The 25,786-nt window shown below is 33.6% G+C and overlaps 1 protein-coding gene across 1 annotated transcript in view; it reads right to left on the bottom strand.

Annotated features, from left to right (window-relative positions):
* Positions 1 to 5,356: 5,356 nt before the first annotated feature.
* Positions 5,357 to 25,786, bottom strand: part of LOC309819825 (transportin-1-like) — a gene marked incomplete at its 5' end in the record, with an annotated part of 42,575 nt that continues 22,145 nt past the window's right edge. The window contains 11 exons of the mRNA XM_082650292.1: positions 5,357 to 10,994; positions 12,929 to 13,071; positions 13,933 to 14,007; positions 16,302 to 16,401; positions 17,284 to 17,359; positions 20,216 to 20,311; positions 20,480 to 20,578; positions 23,117 to 23,204; positions 23,285 to 23,443; positions 23,575 to 23,682; positions 24,838 to 24,924. Coding sequence (XP_082506418.1) covers positions 12,964 to 13,071; positions 13,933 to 14,007; positions 16,302 to 16,401; positions 17,284 to 17,359; positions 20,216 to 20,311; positions 20,480 to 20,578; positions 23,117 to 23,204; positions 23,285 to 23,443; positions 23,575 to 23,682; positions 24,838 to 24,924 — 996 coding nt within the window. The 3' untranslated portion in view covers positions 5,357 to 10,994; positions 12,929 to 12,963. The remainder of the gene's footprint in view (positions 10,995 to 12,928; positions 13,072 to 13,932; positions 14,008 to 16,301; positions 16,402 to 17,283; positions 17,360 to 20,215; positions 20,312 to 20,479; positions 20,579 to 23,116; positions 23,205 to 23,284; positions 23,444 to 23,574; positions 23,683 to 24,837; positions 24,925 to 25,786) is intronic.

Here is a 25,786-nt window from a genome sequence, read left to right as displayed (position 1 = left end):
AAGAAATTTTTGTGTTCGAAGGGAGAATGGCATTAACAATTTTCAAGGTTATTTTCATGTAAAAATTTCATGTTAATTGAGGTGAGCTTAAGGGGTGGAAATTTCTCCATATATATATACATACATATATATATATGTATATATATATTTATTTATGTTTTATGTTCTTACAAAATACTGTATTAATATTCTAGGATTAATATAGGTCAATGGCTCCATCTAGTGGAAATATTTTGAATTTATACATTGTTGGGTATCGTTTAAGGTACCCAATCCTAAAAGGATTTCAGGAAAATTAAAATTTGTTTTAAGAAGCTTAAAGAAAATGTGCATGACTACAGTTGACAAAAAGAATGAGGCTTAACAAAACAGAAATGCTTGTAAAATCCTAGCAGACATGGAAGAAAGGCCTAGTAACTATCAATTCCTTCCTTTTCACATATAAAGAGTGGGCCTTTGGGGAATTCCCTAGTGCAGTGCTTAGGACTCTGCACTTTCACTGCCGAGGGCCTCGGTTCAATCCCTGGTCGAGGAACTAAGAGCCTGCAAGCTGTGCAGCGTGGCCAAAAAAAAAAAAAAAAGAGTGGGCTTTTCAGCACAAGGTAAATTTTTCAAAGATAAGGAAATACGTGTTAAGAAGACATCTTATATATACTTCTCTATTTGGGAAAATGTGCCTTCAAAGTGAAAATGTAAAAACAAAGTACTTAGAGAAGTTTATCAATAAAGATGCCAGAAGGTGAATATAGACATATATTACTTTGCCTTGCAGGAAGTATTGGATATCTCAGAAGTTGAACAAGAAAAGCTCTCATGGATTTTTAGTCCCTAAGTATGTTGGATTGAAATGAACTTGAGCTAACACATGTATAGTGTTACCATAAAGTTGGCTGATTTGTTTATAAAAGATGAACTTGCTGGAAAAATAAAAATAAAGGGAGGTCAGTATGCCAGTATATGGTTACCAGATAAGTCTTCTCTGGTGCTATGAAATTATGTGTGAAATATACATGAGTATACATTCATGTACCATTTAAGGAAAAAAATGTACCCACCACCCAAACTCTTCATCATTGCACCCTCAGCTTTCTTTTCAAGTTGTAACCATCTTAATTTACACACTTCTGTGTGCATCTCTATGTATTTTTTAGTTTTGTCTGTTTTTGAATTTTATATAAATGGTTTCACTGTATTTTACTGTAACTGGCTTCTTTTGCTGAGAACTATTTTAAAAATTCATCCATCCTTGGGACATTTGGATTATTCCTTTTTATTCTTTGCTATTACAATGCTCATATGAAGATTCTTGTGTGTTTTCTGGCACACATAAGAAGTTGTTCCAAGGTATATACCCAGTAGTATAATTGCTGACTCAGCGTATACAAGTGTTCAACTTTACTAGGTAATGGCAAACTAGTTGCCAAACTAGTTTTATTAAATCAGAGTTGTAAGAGTTCCTGTTCCTCTATCATGCATCTGTAACAATTGGTATTTTCAGTTTTTGTGAATTTAGTGACTGTGAAAAGATATGTAGTATCTTTTCGTTTGTTTATGAGCTATCATATTGGTTAAGTACTTAGGGGATGATTTATAGGTCAAAGAATGCATATATTTATAATTTTGATGTTTCTAAACTGCCCTTCATATTGTACTAATTTACACTCCTACTAGCAGTGTATGAATTCTGGTTGCCATGTTCCCTAGGTAAGTGTGTCACGAAGCCTTTCTAACATTTGTCAATGTGAAAGCAATCTAAGTGTAAATTTTCTGTGAACTCAATAGTCTTTGCCTATTTTTCTATTAGGTTGTCTGACGGACAGGAGCTCTTTATAATTTACAGAAATTAATCATTTTCTGTAAAAGGAGCTGCAAAATTTCCCTCAAGTTTTTACTTTGTCATGAAGAATTTTTAGGCTTTTTAAACCAATCTTTTCTTTCATGACTTTCAGGGTTTGTGTCATTCCTAGAAATGCCTTCTCCACACTAAGATTATATATAAAAAAGAAACTTCAAGGTTTCATATTGTACTTTAATTTAGAGCCATCTAGAGTTTTTGGTACATAGTATGAGGTTGAGATAGGAACCCATTTTTTTTAAAATTAAAACAAATGTCTACCCAGTTTTCCCAACACTTGTAAAATAATCCATCTTTTTTCACTTAAGTGCCATATACTAGTTTCATGTGAAGCATTTAGATGTTTCCGGACTCAGTTCTTTTGAGCTGCCTATGTATGAATCAGTAGTTTTCACTCCTGTAGCCATAATTAAAAAACAAAAACAAATCCCAACAACCTGATTGGGACCCTCCGTCATTACTACCTTCCTTCACAATTTTTCTGGCTTCTCTGACTTTTTCATATGAACCCTATAATAATCTTTGAAGCTGTTGCCAGTCTTTGGGGATATTTTAAATTTAGACACTACACACTGGTAATCATTTAGGGAAGTAATCTATCCACTCTTGCCTGTTCACTCCTCACAAGCTTCCACATTTCTTGAACCCAGTTTTTAGAAAACTACAAAGTTACTTAAAGTGGTCTTGACGAAAAGGGAAGCTTATGGTCTCTCAACCCTTCTGGAGGGATGGAGACGATAGCTCTCATTCTGATTCTACAGCCATAAAAGTCTGCCAAAACAACCTCCAGGTTGCTAAATGCAAAGTAAATTGTCTTACTTGTTCTATACATCAGAACACCATGCTTTAGCTTTCTTTCCTCAAGCCTTAATTGTTGGAATTTCATGTTTAGTCCTTGCATCTTTCATTTTTCCTGTTCTCAATGGTGTTATTGTTTCATGGTTTAAAGCACATTTACACCCTTCTGATTTTCCATCCGCAGCCAGACGATCTTCCCTGAACTCCAAGTGCCTACTCCACATTTCTTTAGACGGCTCAACCCAAACGTCAGATTTTTCATATTCCAGTTAACATTTCCATTCTTCTAGCTGCTCAGACCAAAAACCTTGAGACATCCTTGGTTTCTTTCCTCAAACCCATTTCTAGGATGTGAGCAAATCTAGATTCCTCCTTTAAAACATATCCAGATAATCCTACAATGGTCCTTTAACTTTACTCAAGGGCAAAACTGACATTCCAAACATTTTACTGTCTCAGGACATTCGTCCTTATTGTTCCCTTTACCTGAAATAGTCGCCCCCAGACATCCATAGATCCGTTCCAAGTTTTTGCTCAAACGACACCCCCTCAGACCTTCCTCTATGTCCACTCACCCCATTTAAAATAACAAGTCTCTTCATCACCTCCCATCTCACTGGCACTCGCCACCATGTAACACACTATGTTACTTATCTGCCTTGCTATAATAGAATGTAAGCTCCGTAAGATTAAGGAATTGTGCCTGTGACATAAAACTTGGATATCTATTAAATATGTAATGTGAAAGTATGATTTTTGTATATAAAATTCCCTAAATACAAAGTTAGAAAATCATGCTATTTAAATCACAATTTACGGCACAGATGGTAATACTCACTGAAGTTACTGCTGGGTATGAAAATTAGTATAACTTTCTATGAAAGGAAATTGTAGTATAACCATCTCCTTTTGACATTGGCAATTCCAGAGAAATCGCTGCAGATGTATGCAAACATTTAAGCATAGGGGCATTCATCATAACTTTATTTCTAGGAGTAAAAAATGAGAAATAATTTCTGAATGTCCAACAGTAAGACGGCTGTGTAAACTGTTCACAGAACGCGGCATAGCTATCATGTACCTTAACAGGCAAATTTAGATACTAAAAACAATGCACAAATTTACTATTCATATGTGCACAGAAACATCAAGTTATTCTATCACTGGGCAGTTGTATTAAATCCATTTAGAACTGTTCACTTGTCTTTCTTAAATTGTTTAATGAAGCTCTTCAAAAGGTAACATAAAGCTAGAAAAGGAATACATAAAATTTAAACTGTCAGAGCAAGATGGCTATAATATGCACAGAAATGAATTAGATCAGTAACTGGCACAAAAACTTTAAGGTTCTTAGTGTAAGAATTTTTCCGGTATCACTTTTGCCAATGATTTAGATTCTGTTGAATTTCTAAACTGTAACTTGCAAATTGTGTTGAACTGAACACTGGAGATCTATGCGGATGTTTCGGGAGTTTCTTTTACGCCAACACAAGACTGAGACTAAGGACAAGATGACAGTCGCTGCTTCTGTATTCACCATAGCAATGTTAAGTTCAAGCTCAGAGCTGTGGAATTCAACTGCTGTAATAGTTTTCCAATCATTCCTAAACAATCACATGTAATGCTAATGACTGGAGTCAGGTTGATTATGAACTCACAAGATTAAAAACACCAGTCTGTTCAAAAATAGGTATAAAGTGAAAACATCTTAAAAGTCTGTACTTTAATTTCATTAAAATGTTAAAGACTTACAAAAGATTTTTAGCTACAGGCACATTCTAAGATTGCTGCAGCAAATCAGAATCATGAATAACTAATGATTAGGCTGGTTTTGATTATCTTCTTCCACAACCTAGATCCTAAACCCTGGAATCTTAAACTATTTCTTGATGACGTGCTTCAGAACATGATACTCAGGTGTCATTTTCCCCCTCCTCTCCAACCCAAGTGAGGTATCCCAAATGTTCTCATGTGCAGGTAACGAAAGGGAAAAAAACCCCAAGTCTCATTTCCCTTGAAAGTTTTCTGGGTTGCACTAATCTAATCTCAGGCACTTTCCTTGTTGTAAATCCCCCACCCCCCCAAAAAAGAGTACTTGACAGTTCTGCACACACTTCCTCTGAAATATATTAATACATTTAATTTTAATTAGTAACATGCAACTATAATAATGGATTACAACCTGAAGAGGAAACTACTACTTTTGTAAATATTTCCAAAATTACAAGTCTTATTTTTTTGAAGGATGACCAGAAAGCCTTAATAGGCCACAGGTTCATACACATTCATGCAATCTACCCTTTCAATGTTTTATTCATGACTTCACTTAGTTTTAACTCCTTTTTTTGCAGAGCAGTATCTTTTTCCTCTCACCAGAAGCTGAACCTAGAATCAACTGTTTAGAAATACATAACAGGATTAAAATGTGGGGAAAACAGGTTTTTTTTTTTTACTACGCTATACAACTAAGAAAATACTCAATTAAAAAAAATAGATGATGTCAAACAAGAGTGCACTAAAGTGTAAGCTAAAAAACCCTCTCAAAACAAACAAACAATAAAACAGAACAAAGAACAAGACAACAAGACGACCTATCTGGACCCAAAATGGGATGGGGGAACAGGGGGGAAGAAAGCTCATTTCCTTCCATTAAAAATCAGAGTGAAACATCTATAGTTAAACAACTTTATTAACATAGTCAAGCAGTGATTAACATTCACATCTATTATGTCACATCATACAAATGTAAATACAAAATTACTACAGTACAATATATATTCTCTGCATGATCCAAAATATTTGGTGGCCCCAAAAAACTCTCTTTAAAATTCAGCAGCTTATCAAAAATTAAAACCGTATTCTATTTAAAATGAAGATCTGTTAGCACAGAGTTTGACTTCAAGAAATATCAATTTAGTACAGTTTGAGAAGTTGCAGGAGGATGTTTGAAGGACACATTCTAACATAGTGTGGCAGGTACAGGAAACATCAGATTTAAAGCTTTTAAGCATAACTCATACAACCTAAGTTGTCAGCAGAAAGATCCAGTTATTTATAACTAAAGCTAAAACTACTAAATTATTGCACCCAATATTAACATGAATATTAAGTGTAAAACTGTTTTATAATATGAAGTGAAGTCATCAACCACGTTTAAACATCTCTTCTCACAGATGATAATCTATTAAGCAAAATTACTTACACAGTATTGCCTTATTATTATCTCCATAAAATTCATCCAATCTTAATTTGGTTATATATCCACAGAGGAAAAACAACAATGAAGCAATATGGGGAAAGTACAGCAGAACCCCTTTATGAGGCTGGTATTAGGAGGGAACCAACACTGCCTTATAGGCTAACCATGTTACAGTTAGGAAGATAACTGAACTTGCAAAATAGCTAACTGTGAATAATACCAAGCCATAGTTAAGGGGATTCTATAGTAGATGAACAAAAATTGTAATAAACGGGAAAATCCTATTTTCCTAATTAGTGATATAATGCTTGGCAAATAGATTTGGTTTGACTTTAAAATGTACAAGAGGTGAAAAAAATAATCACCATTTTAACTTCCCTCAAAATCATGCATACATTAAAAAAAATAAAAACAATACATTCTGGGATACAAATCACAATAAACAGTTGCTATAATTTAAATGTATACCTTAAAATTAATAAGCATAATAATTAGGCATAAAGATAAAGAATCCTCTACATATAATACCAATGGGGGAAGATCTATATAAGACTGAAAAAATTAGTCACAAGTCACCTGGAAAGTGTAAAAGTGAATGAAACTTTCACGTAAAATTGAATTTTTAAGAGGCATTAGAAATATCTCCAATATTTAATACAGTATGACTAGGTACTAAGTAGGTATACAATGCTCTTGCATGGTATTATTACTAGATAATATTGTTACACAGCTCTTTATTGATCTGATTTTTAATCTAGATTTTAGGCCCTTAATCTGAAGACCACAGTTTTCATCAAGATTTCAATGCCTACATTTCAGTAACAGTACTAGTAGCGACAGTTAAATGTTTTCCCCCCTGTATTACTTGCAAAAATAATTCAATAAGCAAAGCTGTGTGTAAAGTACTACTAAAGGAAGGACTTAAATTGCAGTTATGCACGATACACTCTTCTCTTGGGAAGAATGTTTTTGCACCGTTATCTGTTAATACATTCAATATGAATAATATAGGTTAACTATATGAAGCAAAAAATCCCACTTTTTTCTTTATGGCAAAAGATTTAAATTAAATTTAGACTAAAAGGTTTAAGACATAGTTTAATTCTGGCATTTCAGCTATGCAGGGTAATTTAATATATGACAGAAAAAATTTCCACTTTCCTATCTTAGAGTTTGGAGAAAAGGAGAACCAAATTGAATTCTCGCCAGGAAGGACTTATACCACCACAGTCTGCAAGAATTAAGGATTGGAAAATCAGACTAAATGGAAAGATTCTTCATGAAATACACTAAAAAAACAAAGACTGTAAGTATGATGACTCTTTATAAGCATATGTCACCAAAGCAAGAAGGATACAAGAGTATTCACCTGAGATAAAACTTGTATCTGAATATTTAATAACTGAGTAGACAAAGCATTTCAATAGAGGAAAGTCAGTTGAAATTATTTTAAAATATACATCTGATCCTATTTTACAATATATGCAATTTAAGCAATTCAGGTCAATGAAAAAGTCTTAACAAAAAAAATCACAGTGTTTATCAATATGTTAATTACAAAATGTATGCTACTTATCTTGTTTTTAAGATGTAATGGCTTGGTTAAGTGTTTTAAAATCTATTCTTCTGAAATCCAACCTACATAACAAAATCAAGTAGCAGTATAATGTAAAGCATCAGAACTGGCTCTTAAAGATTATTTACATGTTGATTATTTGGAAAATAACCAACCAAAAAATATAAAAAAGTGATTTCTTTTTTACACAGTATGAAGTTATTAAAGAGATTAGACAATACAAAAAGCAAAATTCTTTCCTGAATAAATGAATATCTGTGGCACTAAGTTCACTTACTAATGGACTGTAACACGGAACTGCTAAACATGCATTTAAATTATATTAAATACACTTTCTGTTTCCAACTTAGGTTGATCAGCAGCTTTTGTTCTGTTAGAATCCTTCAAAGAGAGAAGCTCAAACAGGAAAAAGAAGGCATATATAAAACAGTAAACACTGACCTCCTGAGGTTCCTACAACATAAAAATATTCAAGTAGAAAATCTACATCACTTAGCAGCGGCTATTTCTGTAGTTGAGCACACTAACAGCACTTTAGTGTGTAAGGAGCAGATGAAGTAAGCCGTGCTTTTAAGCATGCCAAGAGGCAGAAACACTGGAATGTAACAAAGACAAACTCACAATTTCATAGACATTCAGTCAACATTCAAAACTACTAAGACTACACCACAAGAATTAAGTTGCTTTATATATATATCCCATGATGTATTAAGTTTTATCAGAATGCTAAATCAGAGCTTACCTCAAAAGATAACTTAAATGGCTTCTGCAAATTCCTATGTTATACTATGTATCTGAAATATAATTAGGAAGAAACTATAACCTCAAGGGGGAAAAAACCCCCCAAAAACCCAACCCCATCTCAGGCTGTCAGTCATATTTATTTATATTTTGCATTTTAAAATTATACTTCTTTTTAATTTAAAAACACGTTAAGTGACTACAAAAGGGCACATTCTTATGTTACATATCTGCTTAATTAGAAATTAATTTTTCAATCCAATAGGTAACAACAATGCTTTTCAGTCAATAGAGAATTGGCAATCACAGGTCCAGATAATTTTACTGAAGGTTGTTTTTGTACGTTCATTTTAAAGTGTCCAGGAGAATTCTGAATTTAAATTTCTTTCAATTTAAAATGTTTACTACTTATTCCAGAATATTAAAATATCTCCCATATTAAATTCTAAAATGTTTTGGAAAACTACAGTATATCACTAGAATTTAAGGATAAAACAGCCACCGTAATCAGGTTTTAAAGACTAACTAGGAAGCAAATTTTGAGCTCCCAGTGAGGCAATGGTACTAGAAAGCAAAATGCTACATACCCTTTGGATCCAACTTACAATTTTAAAAAAACTGTACAGTAAAAATATGATTTAATTTCAGGCTCTACAGACTGAAATTTGCAAAGCCAAAGTAAAAGAAAGAAGGTGAAAGAACATGTTAAAAAAACACACACACACACACAACAAAAACCTTTCTGCATGCTACCATGCATCTGAAATTTTTTGAAATGGTATTTATAAATTCACACACATACAGCTCAAACTTCAGTGCAATGGCTGTATCATTCAACACCTTTAGAGGAACAGAACCATGCAAAGAGGAGCAACTGCTTACAAAAACGGTTATTCAGTATTTATTCTGCAATGCGAAGGTGACGAACTAAAATATAAAAAGGTTGTTATGGCTTAACATTTCTGTTGCAGATTAAATATGCAGCATTGAAAAATGGAAAGGTGTGGCTTCATCTCTGACCAGCAGAGTTAAAAAGAAAAATCTCTCCATTTTCCTTCATCATCATGGGATACACTGTTCAGGCAATCCAAATTAATAAAGACTTGCACTTTCATATGGACACAAGATCAAGTGTACCAGTTAGGTTTTCACATTCACAGTATACAAGAAAATACACATGGAAGGAAAAGTAAAGGGTTAACTTAACAAGGATTTATTCACAGGAATACATGTAAGTAGAGAAAAATAACAGAAAAGCTAAACAAATGAAATGAAGAGGATCCAAACCAACTTTCACTCTGTAGCTTTTTACTTGCACCCTGTGTGCATATATCTAGGGCACAGAGGGCCACCAACATGCGCCAATACAGTGTAGGAACCCTGCATTACATCCATTAACTTAAACATATCTTTAAGATCATGCTTTGAACAAAAAAAGAAAGCTTAGAAGGCAATATGTTGAGTGGGAATAAACATTGAAATATAGCAATCATGTCTTCAACTTCTACAATTGTCTTTATGTGCCAACTAACATTTATGCAGCCTCTTACAGATCCTTTACCATGTAATTTAAGTTTTAGAAGTTTTGATAAAATCACTAGTAGTATATAACCATGCAGAAAGCACATCACACTGACAGCACAGAGGCAAAGATTTTGCACAGGTATATCAGCTTTCCACATTGTGCAGGTTACACACAATACAATATCAATCTTATTCCTAACAGATCCTAAAAAAGATATTTCAAGGCCTAGCTGTAAACTACAGTACTTTATATCTATATTCTTAATAAAAATAAAATCCACAAATCTTAAAAAGGAATTTTAAATGCAGGGCTATATTGAACTGGTAAACTGCAACACAAACTGGCGCAACAGAGGTAACTGAATACCAATCTCACTCTATGTGATGCAAGCATGCTACTCTCCCACTAATTTAAAGTACTTTCAATCACTATGAGCCAGAATGCATGCCTGAACCTTAAACTGCACTTTAAAAATAACATCTTGGCCTAGAAATTAAATCTAATGAAGTACAACCATCAAATTATATCCACTACATTAATGTCTTAATGCAAAATCAAGATGTCAATCTTTAGTTTGATATGTCCAACCCCATTTATTCCTCCCTCCCTGCCCACCCCACAAAGGTAAAAGGAGTGACTCATTTGGCATTTCACAGGGTGCTTCATTGTTTATATTTGTTTTGTTTTATTTCCAACTTTTTGGGGTACCTTAAATTGTAACTTCCAAGAACCTGCTTCTACTATTATGGGTAGGCAAGCTGATTTTAACTCTTATTAGCTTTCATTTGTGTAGTTCTTCATCAGCATGCAAAAACAAGTCCCCATCAATGTGGGAAATTTTATAAAAACCTTTAAATAAAAAAAAAAAAAAAAAAAACCCTCAAAACTTACTGTCTTCTAATCCTCATTCTTAGGTTTCCTTTATTGTGCGCTATAGAATTTTTCCTCTTTCTCATCCCTATGCATCATTTATATGGTTCTTGTTTTGGTACAATTCCCCATAATATTCCAGAATGTACTGTTTTGTGAGTAGATTGAATAGCTTTTTCTTTTTTTTTTTTTGCTTCTTCACATCCAGTGCAGAGTTGTAATTGGAGACAGATTTCCACCCACAAAGGCTCCAGATGTTAAAACGTTTCCCAACAGCGACTTAATACAGTGACGGCAACACCTCCCTCCCGCCCCTCCCAGTAGGGTTGGGATTGTACTGTATTCCCTACTGGTTTACCCTTCCCCCCTGTAAAGGGTAACATTTTCCCTGGGTGCAGAGGCTCCCTCATAGTCTCCAAGACTGAAGGACCTGTAAGAAAACAAAAACAATTTTATACGTAAAACTGTTTTTCTTTTAAAGCCAGTGGAACACAAAATTAATCAAGTAGCAATGCCATCTCTACCTAAAGAAAATGAGAAACTGTACAAATTGCCTATGATCACACTTGTCAATGAGAACCATGTTGCTCCCTTCTCCTGCAGCTCTCAACTGTCACCTGCATCAGATACGAAAAGTGACGCCAAGCTGGGGACATGCACAGAGAGGTGTGCAGCGCTTTATACAGATGAAATATAGATGAAATATGCCTTGTAGATTGCCATCAGTCTAATTACCTATCCTCATTCACACAATGGGTCCCGATGGGAGCTGATTATTTCTTATATAACAAGTGGCCTTGCTTTCTTCAAAATTAAGTTAGCACTTTCTTTAGGACAATCACTTTCCTTAGTGAGAATTAAAACATTATCATTTTGGCCAGTATTCCCAATGTTAAGCAAAAAGAAAGAGCGTGACTTATTTTACTCAGTCATGTCCTATACTCTCAGGCCTCTTGATTTTCCTGATAAAGACTTTTTCAATGCTAGCACAGTTTTAATTACGAGAAGATTAAGAAATAAAGGTAGATTACTGGGAGACTGTAACTAGTACCTGATAGTTGTCCTTTCACAACAAAACTTTTAACTACTCCTGCGAAACTTTGGACAGTTATGAAGGTCACCACAGTTAATTCATAACTGGTGAAATGACACAGACCACATAGGGTTTATTAATCAGATTTATTAACCCGAAAGTGCTCAAGACTCAGCTCACTGTTGAATAATTTAGCCCTTGATGCTAAAAGTTATTACTCATCTATTGCATTCTCATGATTTAACGTAAAGTGAATCAAGCACTTCTCTAAAATGCTAAAGCCACAAGACAGCCATAAGGACTCAAGACCACTGTGGGACAACACACACAAAGGGCTCTGAGATATTCCAGAGGCTGCAAGCCCATTTCTACTGCCCTTTTAGGCTAGTCAACTTAGATGTTGAAATCTTTCCAGGTTTAAAATCTAGCTCAGAGTAAAGAAGCAAGCATGCAAACAGAAACTCCAACATACAAGGTAATTCAAGTAACTTTATGCCTTCTCAACACACACTGAGTACACTCTCTGACCCTCCAGTTGAACAGGTCTCAGTTCATGTTCAAAAACTAATGAAGTGCGTCCTGGCTCACTGTACTAACCCATATTACTGATATTTATTGAGCCAACTTAGTGTATTAGGCAATATACGAAGTCCTGGCACCACATATAGAATCGTATTTAATCCTCAAAATAACCTAATGAGGAAACTAAGGCTAAAAGACCAGAACTGTTAGTTTGACTTAAGTCAGAAAAACTCAAAGACAAGAGTGCAGGTGGACTTACCCCTCTACCACCCCAAACCAAAAAAGAATCTTCCAGTGATCTTTTAAAAACACCGTGCTGGGAACGAGGAAGGTGCTCAATAAAATATGAAGAATAAATATTAAATATTCCTATTTACTGAGACCAAATCCAGTTCCAATTCTACTTGGGTTTTCCCTAAAGCTCACAACATAGGAAGTCCTTGATATATAAGAAACTATAAATTCATGCTTTAAAAATGAATCTCTACCCTGTCACAGTGAATGTCAGTGACCTCTTAAAGGGCAAAAATTAAAAAAAGGATTGGTTGAAGAAATGGTAATCCAACTAATACACCACCTTGGATTTCCTTCTACCTAGGATTCAAAGTGGAACCATGTATTTTATCTTGCTTGCTGGCTCATCAATCAATCAGTCTCCAGCCTTCATGTAAGTAATTTTAAGTCAAATATAACATGATACTGTTTTACTCAACCTCTGTGGAAAACAAATAGCTTTTATTCTATTCAGTAGTTTTAGACTGAACTTAAGTTTCTTCATCCTGGAAAATTCCAAATTTCTTACAACTTACCCCTAATTATGGGACTGCAGCTTAAGTGTATGACGTTAAACACCATAAAAAGCTGCAAGACGCTCTTTTAAGGGAAGCGGAAACTGGTCAGAGAAACGCCTCCAATTTTCATCCCCAACTTGATTTTTAAATCCATGAAGGATCTGCAAAAAAGTAAAAAATCATTATCAATAACAAAAGAGAAACTCTCATATCTGCGTAGCTTCTGAAATCAAACACTACTGATTTTATTATTCTAAAATTTTACCCCTATTAAAGTAGTTATTCTCAAACTTCGTTGAATTCTACACCTTTCCATGTCTTGCCTAAAATCACCTCATAGAATATGCTGCACTTTGCTTTGAGAAGGTTAGAATTCAGCAAGTGTCCTAGTAACAGACGTACTCTAAGCAATCTGACATAGTAGTAATGAAAAGCAAGCAAAAAGGTATAGCATTCACCCAAGGGATTAAAATTTTTATGCCTTATTAAGTTTATTAAAATTGAAAATATACAAAGCTTTGGGGGTTCATAGTTGCAACTATATAGTTCACTAATTTTAATATTAGGTAATTCAAGTGTGTAGCAGCATTTTATTTCTTATTTTGTTATGGCGGAGGGCTGACTGGAGTTAACCACAAGGGGCATTACTAAAACAAACACACAGGTTTAATCCTTGCTGTGACCAGTTAGATTTACTTTGTTCAATAGATTATATTATACTCCAATCTTAGTCAGCCACCTTTGAAAATACATGCTATTTTGCATAGGTGGGATAACAGGACTTCATCAATCAGTGGTACTGCTTGAGAAAATATTTTTAAAATACATGCTCTATTGATACAAAGTCACGACTGTATATTAAGAAAAGATCAAGTCAACTTCTTTATTACCAAGAACAAAGGTTATATAGTCTACCAGTACTGATTTGAAGAGTCTAAGTTTCATATGAAATAAAAACATAATTTAAATTTCCCAACTAAGTAACAGTCACATGATGTGCATCATAAAGACTTTTTAGTTACCTTACAGAACATGTCTCGCAGATCATCTTTTGGATTAATCCATGATGCAACAGCATCACAAAAAAATATAAAATCCTATAACAAGCAAGAAATACATCTTCAATTGATACTGTATTTGTCAAACACAACAAAAGCTACATGTAAACTTCAGAATATATATCAACAGAATCCTAGGTAAAAAAAAAAACAACTTTTTAAAACAGCTATAATAAGGAATTAAAGTAATTTCTTAATGGTTGTCCCTGTTACTCTACCATCAAGGAACCTCTAACTTATTCAGTTTATACCGGAATTTAGTGCTACAGGAAAACCCAAATGAACTTGTTGGCCAACCCAGTATTTAATCTTACATTACAGAACCCCAGTCTAGTAAATGTGTAGCAGCAGCAAGGACTGAAAGCATCAAATAAGCACCAGTTTAAAAAATCTTCATTTATGGAATTATATAAATTCAATAATTTTACAGTTCTGATTGGCCTAGAAATAATTCAAAGCTGGTTAAGTATATACCAAACAAGTTTGACTTAAAGCATAGGAATTTATAGATCTAAATTTCAAGATCCACCTCCAGATAGAAATGTAAATGAAATGATAAGTTAGAAGAAAAATTATGTAGTTACAAACAGCACCCAGCCCAACCCAACTCAAACAAACAAAAAAAACCCCCAATGCTCAGACTATTATTTAAAAGATAATCACGTTATTCTGACTAAAAGAACAAGGTGATGACAGGTATATGCTTGAAATACTTCATTTAAGTATTTTTCAAGTTCGACTATCTTACTGAAACAACAGTTCAACATACAACATACAAGATACTGCTGATGTACAACTACTTTAAATTTTACTATTAAATTCAGAAAACCTCATTAATTTCAAAAAAAAATCACTAATACTAAAATATGTGCATAAAACACATATTCAAGCAAATAAAATACCACGTGCCCAAAGTTTATGGTTTATTCAAATTATGATTCCTGTTTCTGAATATCAGTCTGATGTTAAAAATTTAAATTATATATACATGTAGAATTTGTGATTAAAAATTTAAACATAAATAAAACTTCAGACATTTTCTTTTAACCACACCCAAATAAAGTATGTGAAAAGTAGAAATTTATACCAACTTTTAAATTAGTAGCGATTTCATGACCACACGTGTTACTGTCACTGTCTTAAATGTTAATGCAAAAGGAAAAACAACAATAACCAAAAAAAAAACCGCTGTATGAAAATGCTCCTTCTTAATATGGTATATACCACATCAGATACCTCTAAAACGTATTAAAGGTGACACAAAGTTCTTAAGTATTGGAAAAAACCCAGAAACTCAATGCCAGGAGGTTATTTTGCAACTAGGGACCATCTTTTAAGACAGTAATGGCTTGTTTTAATAGTAAGTTATTAATGTTATACAAATCTAAAATGAGCCAAAAGATTTTTTTCCAGTTCTACTTCATATGTTTTCAATGCCTATCACCTACATCAATTTTGAATTTTATAAGCTGGTATTTCACAATGTTTCTAAACCTGAATTAACAAACAACACAGTAATCAACGTAAGATAGGAAGTATCAAAAGGTCTCAGTTAAAAAATGTTCAAAGCACCTATCCCTTGAAAGTGAAAGTTTATTTTCTGGAAAACCCCTCCCATACTTTCTTTTTTATCTGTTGAGGAACCTGGGACATTTAACCTATAGCCCCACAGCCTGTATTTTGTTGATTTCATACATATGGTGTAAATCAACACATCCTTTTATGCTTTGTGTGTCAGCTGGATCCAGAGGTTTGATCAGATTCACGTTTAGTACTGCTGCCAAATCATTTTTTAAAGGCTAAAGACGTCTAAATATAGAATGAAATAGCGTAAGAAATGAAATTAAGGATGAATAAATCACTAAATCATAAACTCTCAAAAGTTAAAGCAGTTTCAATGGTTGATTCAGTATTCTATTTTATTCACTACTGAGTTTCTGATCTAAGTAACAGAAAGAGTATCCTACTATTTGATCACCCTCTGAAGTGTAGAGAGCCTCAAACTCAGCAAATTGATATTCACAGTTTTAGGAAGCATTTATAAAGTAAATAAATGACGTTTGAATGTGAATGAAAGAAGCTTTGGCTTAATTCAAGTCAAGAATATAACTTTTATTCTCCCAATCTGCTGTTATTATATGCCAGGACCAAAAAAACATTTAGGAAATAAAAATAGGCATCATCATTTCAAGATGTTAGGAAATACACATTTAAAACATAATTTGTTTCAGTATCTTCAGTAAAAATAGGTAATATTTTTAATAATTATAGTTTAAACTTTAAAAGTTTCATAATTCAGAACATTAAAAGTTAAATCCTTTTGAACATCTTACTTGGATTACTCCACTGGGATTCACACTGATCATGGTACAAATCCCACGAAATGCTGAATCCTTTTCCTCATTGTCCCTTATGTTTCTCAGAGAGGTGCACCTATTAAATTATAGAATTGAGTTTAGCATTTAAGTAAAAAGCAGGTTCAACTACAATACTAATGGACAGTATTTAATGGAATAAGCACCAGAGTAGAGATAATGTTTATATTCAAAGAATTTTCATAAAGCTTAAGTTTCTCACACTTACTATATTATGTTGGGCCCATCTAATCTCAATATAGTGAAAACCTTGAAATTCACAATTCTTACTAATAAATTGCATCTAAGTAATAACAACTGATTTTAATTTCCCATTTAAACTATTAATGAGCTTGATCCAAGAGTAAATTACCCATTTTTAAAACTGTATTATGACTTGTATTCCATTAAACACTACTAAAAATGTCTTGATTTGAAAGACTGTCAATCGAAAGAAGCAGAACATAGGATATACTGCCACAGTAGAAACTACTATTATACAACTTATGATGTAGATGTTTAATTTTTACATTAACAAGCAAATAAGATTTTTATACATAACAAATTTAAACATGTATTTCTTAATGCAATCCAAGTTTTCAAATTAATTCTAAAAAAGAAACAATGCAAAAACCTAAATTTATAGAATTTGCATGCATCTTTATTTTACTGGTGGATATTTAAATGCTTTTTATGTATAATCAAGCTTTTTAACACAGCAAGCATGTGACAATCTTATCCCATGCATCAATTAGTCGTTAGCCACAACATAAAATAAATATACATGACGATGCTACTGAAAAACCTCACAAACCTGATAGGACAAGATTAGTCACATGGTTGGCAATGATAAAGGATTGTGATTTTTGTAACCAACTGAAAATATATCTAAAAGTGAGATAGAAAGAGAAAGAAAGAGTGAAGAAAAATGAATTAAAAAAAAAGATTGAATAATACACACCAGGGTCTTATAAACTGCTGTAGCATGGGGGCCACCTCTTGAGGACAAACGTAACCAAGACGACCAATTGTTATTGCTAAGGTAACGCAATCACGGTTATACACCACCAAACGCCAACCAAGACATGAGCAAATGAGGGGGAAGGAGAAAAAATAAAGAAAAAACAACAAATAACTCAGAAACAGAAACCAACAGAATTTGTGTATGATAATAAACATAAGATTTCACCAGTGCTGTTTATTACCACCCCCTATAATAAGGGGCAGCAACATATATGGCATACTCTTGGAAAAAGAAAAACAAAAGGGATTAAAAAAACTTTAAAGATTGAGAGAACACCAAAAACCGTGATGAACTGCTTTTCTCGCTCAATCGTCAAGATATTCTGTTAATAAAACGATGAGCGATTAAACAGATGGATTTAGATTCTTCCTCCAAAGCCAGTTGAAATTTCAGTTTAACAATGAAATCTACGTTTTCTCCCCCAAGAAATACTAGTAAATGTAAATTATTACATTTCTGAATTGTCTATTCAAACACATTTCTCAGAAGTTAACAGTTAAAAGCTTTCTCACTTCTTTACGTAGCTTTCTATGTGATTTCCATTCTTTGAAAATTATCTAGGAATCTGATCAAAATTTTGGTATAATTTTGGTTTGTTTGCCAGCATTTCCAAAACAAGCCAGTGGACCATTTGTTGCCTGATATCAAAATCAACTATTAAATTTTAGGTCGTTGTGGTACATACTGAATAAATGGATTGGAAAATTGCTGTGCTATGTCAAATCCCGTTCCAAAAAAAAACCTGATGGTGATATGATAACAACTCAAACAGTCCACTAATTTCAAACCCTGTTTGACAAAAAGGAAATTTAGACAGTCCACTGTAATGACATGTGACATGTGGACCAAAGGAACAAATATTCTGTCCTTGCTATAAAATGCACAGCACATGATAATAGATAATAAAACATACTGATTACATGCTAATATTTTATTTTTAAAAATTTGAAGTGGGAATTAATCAAACATATATTCACCATCAAAATTCAGTTAAGTCCTTAAATTTACAAAGAGTTAAAAACAAGTGCAACTCAGAACTGCATTCTGCAATTCAAAGGTACATTACATATAAATACATTTATACACAACGGGAAAAAAAAAAAACAAACAGAAAACAAACCATGAGGTGCTTTAATGGTGTTCTCTCAAAAACTTACAGGTTAACCTTTCATAAAAAAAGGGTGGGGGGGTAAAGAAAAATGTTTAAGGATTACTTGAAGCAAACTACACAGATAATACTAAAATCCAGCAGATTCATATGAAGCAAGAGAAAGAAAACCTATGTTCAAAAGACACAAACTATGCAACATTCTCATTAAACAGGCAAGTATGAACAACCCAATGAAACATGCGATAAAGCAGATGATGGTCCATTGAAAAAGTTCAGTGTAGGATATACTAATTAGAAAAAAAGCAAGTAACTGCATATACTAAGGAATTGGCTTTATGAAATATTAAGATAATGGTAATTAAGTTGCTAAAATATACAGATATTACCCACTGACAATGATTTTATTTTAATAATTATCCACCCCCCTCCTTTGGGGATGGAATAAAAGAAACATTTTCTGCAGTCACTTGTGATAAGAATAATACAGTGAATCTCAAGTGTGTTTCTTAATCATATCAATTCAATCCATCAACTTGAAGGGCATTATCAACTATCTTTTGATTTACTTAGGGTAGATTCATATATTCTTATATATAAAGCCAATTTGTTCAAGGAACTATAACAAATTCACCACCTGATATCCCACAAGAAACTTTAATATACATTACACTCAACATTTATTTGCAGTTATGCATTCACATTTAAAAATAAATAGGAAGTTTCTTAAGGTTCAACAGTAATTTGATAATGGCCAAGTGTTCCAAATCTGAATGTCATGTATAGGTACTGCATTCTAAAGAGATAAAAACCTGACAAGATTTCACAACCATCCTATACATAGCTTTTTATACTTCTCAGCAAGAAAATCTAATTCACTTCATGATATAAACAGTACCCATACAGCCAAACAGCCATATAACTGTTTCATAATTAAAAGATTTCCTTCCATACCAATAATCACATTAATTATCACATTAGGATATAATAAACTTTCTATAATTAAAAAATGTAAAATTAAAATACCTTTGAAGATAAATTTTTATTTAGAAAAACTTATTTGTTTCTTTGTCCAGTATATTGGTAAGGCATTCACTGACTATGAATATACTACTGGAATTGTCTTAGTATATAAAGAAAAAGATGTGCCTGATTGAAAACAAAATTTACTTTTTAAAAAATCAGGGAGGGTGGAAAGAAATCACCCTGAAATGTGTTTTATAGTATGGAAGGTACTCTTTAATATAAACATGCTCTCTATAAATGCAAAAGAGAAACAAGCCTCCTGAATAAAAATCCCACAAGATACTGCTTTAAGTTCCCAATCTGAAGAAGAATATACAACAAAATACAAAATACATATGCCATTATTAACGAACTAGCCACTACAATGCAATCTATTTTTGGCTACATTTTTACAAATTAAAAAAAAAAAATTACTCCCCAGCTGCCAGGTATTCTCTGAATTAATGTAAAAGTAGAATTCGTATCATTCAATAGTTATTTTAGTTGGGGCCCATTTTAGGGAGTATTAAAACACTATAACAGGGGAGAAAGTGGTTTTTTTTTTTGAAAGTTTCTGAAAACTGGCTGTGGAATGAAGCTAAAACAGTACATTTCATTACTGAGAATACAAATTAGCTGTTAATTAATAAGCTGGGTTTCTAAAGCTAGCTTTGCTTTAGTTTCTCTACACATCTTAATGTAAAATTAAAAGGCAAATAATTTTCTCTTCACCGTAACAGTTCAGTCATATGGTACCTGTATTCTCTAACAACGTCTTTGGTGTGTTGGGTCTGTTAATGATTTCTACAAGCTGGTGCAACACCATAGGAATATAAGGCTGCATCTCTATACCTAGATCATTCCCAAAAGAGAAAACAAAAAAGAAAAATTTCACTGTTAAAATATCAATGTAAAATATTTTTGCCCCCTTTACTGTGATATAATATTCATATATATAATGCTCATTATAAAATATTAAATTATCAAAATTTATGTTTTTAAAGGGGAAAAAAATCTTACCCATTTGAATGGAGATTTCTCCAATTGCCCATGTAGCATTATTGCAGACTGAAATGAACTCTGGATTTAGGTTGGTTCCCAATATTGGCATGAAATCAGCTAGAAAAAAAAGTTTTTAAAAACTATGTAGTAAACTTCTCAATAGCAGTGTTTTGTGCTTTAAAGGAAATCTACCAGATGGAAACTGAAATCTAGGCAAGAAACAGCCTTTAAAAAAAAAAAAAAGCTGTTGGTAATAATTATCTTAAGAAACTGAAGGAAGCAATATCTGGCCACTGAACGTTCATGTGAAATGTATCAGGAAGCCCAAGTTTTGGTTTTAAGTATCATTAAAAAGAGCTGGTCAGAGTAATCTCTCTTGTCATCAGACTGAGAAAATTTAAAATAAAGTGAGGAAAACATGATACAATAGAACTTTCTTCAAAGCTGGTTTTTCACACTCAGAAAAAAAATTTAAATCAATGATTTTGGCTTTTACAGTAACTTTTATCCTAGTGCTCAGATTGTGGTCTCTAAATATCACCTTCCATTTAAAAGGAAAAAGGGCTATCAGAGAAATGTCCCATCGCAGGCTAAGGGCAGGAAATGTACAAAACAAGCCTGGACTATTTTTTCATACCAGAAAAGACTCTGGACCCAAGTTGGTAAAGCTCCTGTTGCCAGCGGTAGGACAATTTGAGCATCATGAGCTCATACTGACACTCTAACAAACACAAACTAAACTCTGAAACATAATATAGATACCTATGGAAGATGCTGGAAATCAATTATTATTTTGAAAACTGGTAAATAAAGAGAAAGAATCAAGTAATTATCCTGCCTCTTCTCCTATATGATTTGTACCTCAGGGCAATAATTTATTGATATGGGAAATGTCTCTATATATGCATTCTCACTACTAAACGAAGAATTAGAATATCATTTTTTAACCCCTAATAAACCAGTCGATCTCACAGTTTCTCAATCTCAGCAATACTGATAATCTGGGTCAGATTATTTTATTGTGGCGGGGGGCTGTCTCATGTGTTGTAGGATGTTTTGCAACATCCTTCGCCTCTACCCACTAGACACCAGTAACACACCCCCAGTGTTAAAATGTCTCCAGACATTGCCAGATCGCTCCAGTTGAGAAACACTAACCTGGAATATAATCATCATGGTTGGTAACATTAAAAACAGGGAGACAACTAGAAACACTGTACCTCCTGAAGAAGGTACATGATCTATAAAGTCATAAAATAAAAAAAGAAATGTAATCTTTCATACAAGTTTAAACTCATAAAAACTAAATCAGGTGGAAAATATTTGTAGAACAAGCTTTCCATAAAACAAGAATTCATTACACTTTCATTTAGAGGAGTTAGGCTTAACTTGATGGTTTACTTTAATACGTCATAAATAATGTTATTATTCAAAGTTCAGAAAGACAGTTATTATTGAAAAGTATAACTGGGAATTGGCTGAAGGTCAAAAGGTACAATCTTCCAGTTCTAAAATAAGTTAGGTTCTGGGGGATGTAGTATATCACATTATAACTATAGTTAACAATACTGTTGTATATTTGAAAGTTGCTAAAAGAGCAGATCTTAAAAGTTCTCACCCCACACACACACAAAATATTTGTAACTATGTGAGGTGATAGATGTTATAATTAAACACTGTGGTAATCATTTCCCAAAATATACATATATCAAATCATTACATTGCACACCTTAAACTTATACAATGATATGCCAATTACATCTTAGTAAAAACTGGAGGGCCCCCCCCCCAAAGCACACCTTATCAAATGAAAACAACAACAAAACCATTTTAGATCACTGCTTTAAACTAAGATTAAATGATGGGATATAGAAATGAAGGGAAAATAACCAAAACCCCATTTAATCCATGGGTCTGACAGCAAATCAGGTTACATTATTCAAGGAATCCCTTCTTATCTTCACAAAAGGCTAAGACAAATGCTATGCCACTTCAACAGAAACAAATCATTATTTACTTTTAAGAAAATTGTTTGAAGTTTCCTATAGTACCTGAAAAATTATGCTGGTTTACCATGAGAAAACCTGATTATTATTATTACTGGGTACCTCTACCAAAAAAGAGAGGCTATTCAAGAAGTATCCATGAACTAGCATATAGGACCAAGGATTCACAGGTGGGCATGTAATACTTTTCCAACTTCTCTCCAGTCACATGAATGCCTAACGAGCTGCTGAAGTGATGGTGAATTCAAAAAAACAAGGAACAGGGGTTCCCATCCTGCCTGCTTGAATCAGAGCAGCTCTAACCAGTAAAATGTGCACTTATAAATGTTGGGATTTCATGGAATTTCAGTTTAATAATGAAAACCATAGCTGATGAAAAATAATGTTAAAAATCACGTCACAGGGGCTTCCCTGGTGGCGCAGTGGTTGAGAGTCCGCCTGCCGATGCAGGGGACATGGGTTCGTGCCCCGGTCCAGGAGGATCCCACATGCCGCAGAGCGGCTGGGCCCGTGAGCCACGGCCGCTGGGCCTGCACGTCCGGAGCCTGTGCTCCGCAACGGGAGATGCCACAACAGTGAGAGGCCCGCGTACCGCCAAAAAAATAAAATAAAATAAAAAGCACATCACAGCAATAGACAATATTCTTACCTATACAAGGCTTAACATGCTGAAAGCAAGCTTTTGTCAGATCACCTAACAGGGCGAAGGAACTCTGTCGAACCTCTGGCATTTTATCCTGCAAGGAAGAAGAAGACATTAACCCCAATGTGACACAGAAAACCAGGTTTCAATTCATTTCAATTTCATAAGTCTCACCTGCATGCACTGATACATTAGTGTTAGAATGTTACTTCGGGCTACTAGCTGCTCAATGTTGCCTCCAAGTCCTTCAGCCAGGCCACTGAGTAAGTCAAGAGCCACGATCATAAAATCTTTATCTGGAGCCTCATACTGATCTGGTTGAGCATTGTTCAGCTGAAATTAAGACAAAATTTTTTGAAAACTTACTTTGAATCAATTATTGAAAAAGTTTGTATACATTATGCCTATCCTTAGAAAAATGTTTGATGCCAAGAAGGGAGAGAGAGAAAAATTTTAAAAAATACCATTGCTTGTGCAAGAGTCTTCTGTACTAGGTTTACACAACGCTGATACACAGGTTCACAGTATGGAAGGAAGCCAGACTGCAGGGCTGTGGCAACTGAAGATAGGCACTAGAAAAGGATAACGCAGATGTGTAAAACTTCTAGGTATAATTGAGATTATGATAAACGCTTCAAAGTGTACTCAATAAGATTCCGGTCACTTATGAGCCTGTTCTACTAGTCTATAGCATAGCAGGTTTACCTTTTCAAACCTCTCCTTTGGATGCCATTCATTGCTGTTAAGTTTACTAGCTGGTCAGGGGAGGTTTCCTCAAAAAAATGTAAAGGTTTCTTTAATGAACATTATCTTTCAGGAAAAGATTTAAGTATTCTGTATTCCTATTTTTTCCTCAAATGTAAGAGAGACATTTATTTATCCTCCCATCCTGGTCAATACTGTGGGTGGACTTTACTGGGCACATTCTGAGCCCCTGCCTGGAAGTAAATATATCTAGTCATAATAATAATTCTTGTTTTGTTGGGCCCAGGATTAGCCATTGCTCTGTCACAGAAGTTTTTACTTTGCTGGTTAGGGACAATCCATGGCAGAAGTGGTGACCCCTGAAATGACAGGGGGACAAGAATGACTGAACTGGCTCTACCAATATCAATTCATCTAGGTTTAAGTTACCACATGTGAGAATGTATTCAGTTATCTGAAGAGCATATAAATTTTGGGGGGTTAAAAAAAGCATTTAAATACACAAGAAAACAAAACTTCATCACACTAGACAGAAAAGGTATAAAGTGAAGTCCCTCCCATCAGAGTCCCAATGCTACTTCACATGAGTATATGTATGTATTAACAATAGATAATAGATAAAAGAATTTATGTCGATTATGACATGGCTATATATCCATATAAAGAAATAGTTAAATAGAGATGGACATATATATGCTGATATGGAAAGATCTCCAAGCTAATTCGCTATCAAATAAGTAGAGCAGGCTAGAAAACATACACAATTCAATCCATTGTCTACTTAAAAAAAAAAAAAGCATAACACATCCATTACATTTTTTCTGTTTCACAGTATTTCTGTGAAAACAGAAAATTTTAGATGTACCATAATTAAAGTTACGGCATGTTACATATTTATTCAGCATTTTAACAGAAATGGTTCAGAATGTAAATTAACACTTACCACATATACCCATTTTAGATTTGAACACGTGTTTTTTTGATGAAACACAGATTAACTAAATGTTACCAGCTTAGCATACCTCAAGTAAAGGGAAGAGATCTTTATCTTCATCCTTTAACATGTTCCATTTCTGGATCAGTGGAGGCATTAGCATCTGAATATATTCCTAATTACAATGATGAAAAACACACATAAAGCTCCACTACCATATGTAAACTAGTCCATTTTGAGTGTATGAAAATTAAAATCCATTTACAGTAATTGTGTAAAATTATTACTGAAAGAATTTTAAGACTCATTCTTTGAATTTTTTTTTTAGTCCTGGGGCCTGTGACATGTAATGACTCCTGCTGAGTAGGTTATAAATGACAAGTAAACTTATTAAAGACATTTGCAGAAAAAAATTCATAATCATTTAAATGTGCTTACTAAAACGGAAGAATTCACGCAACCAAGTCAATAAACATAGTAATCATGTAAACAGGAGCACAGATTCTACATGGTCTAATCTATTAGGAATCCCCCCACCAAACAAAACCAAAACCACCAACATCAAAGCAAACCACAAACAAGTGTCCTGCACCAAGTTTTAAGTATGAACACAGACATTTTCTTATGATGTTTCAGAGAGTAATCATAAACATGAAATCTGTTCTTCAGCAGGGAATTTCGAGCTATATTAAAATTCTAATATTACTTAAATCGTATTTAAACAAATCAAATTCCACCCATCTCTTCTATTCTTAACACTACTAGAGACAGAGTCTGGCTTCCTAGCCACACTTCTGTACCACTATTTAGCATTTTAACCTATTACCCTAATTTTTAACTATTTTACCTTAGTGTATTCCTCATACTTGTAAGTTCCAGTGAGAAAACACAGATGTCTAGATGTGGTACTCTAAAGCTAGTGTTTATTAAATGAGACACAAAACTACTTGGAATTAAGTAAAAGTTGAAATCCAGAGTATAAAACCTTTATCCTCTTTCCTTTAGTCACTCTAAAAAAGTGTTGGTGCATTCATGTC

This window comes from Grampus griseus, assembly GCF_964374135.1.
Source record: "Grampus griseus genome assembly, chromosome: 3".
Taxonomy (NCBI): Eukaryota; Metazoa; Chordata; class Mammalia; order Artiodactyla; family Delphinidae; genus Grampus; species Grampus griseus.
The sequence above is the reverse complement of the archived record's forward strand: the minus strand, read 5'-3'. Positions and strand labels throughout refer to the sequence as shown.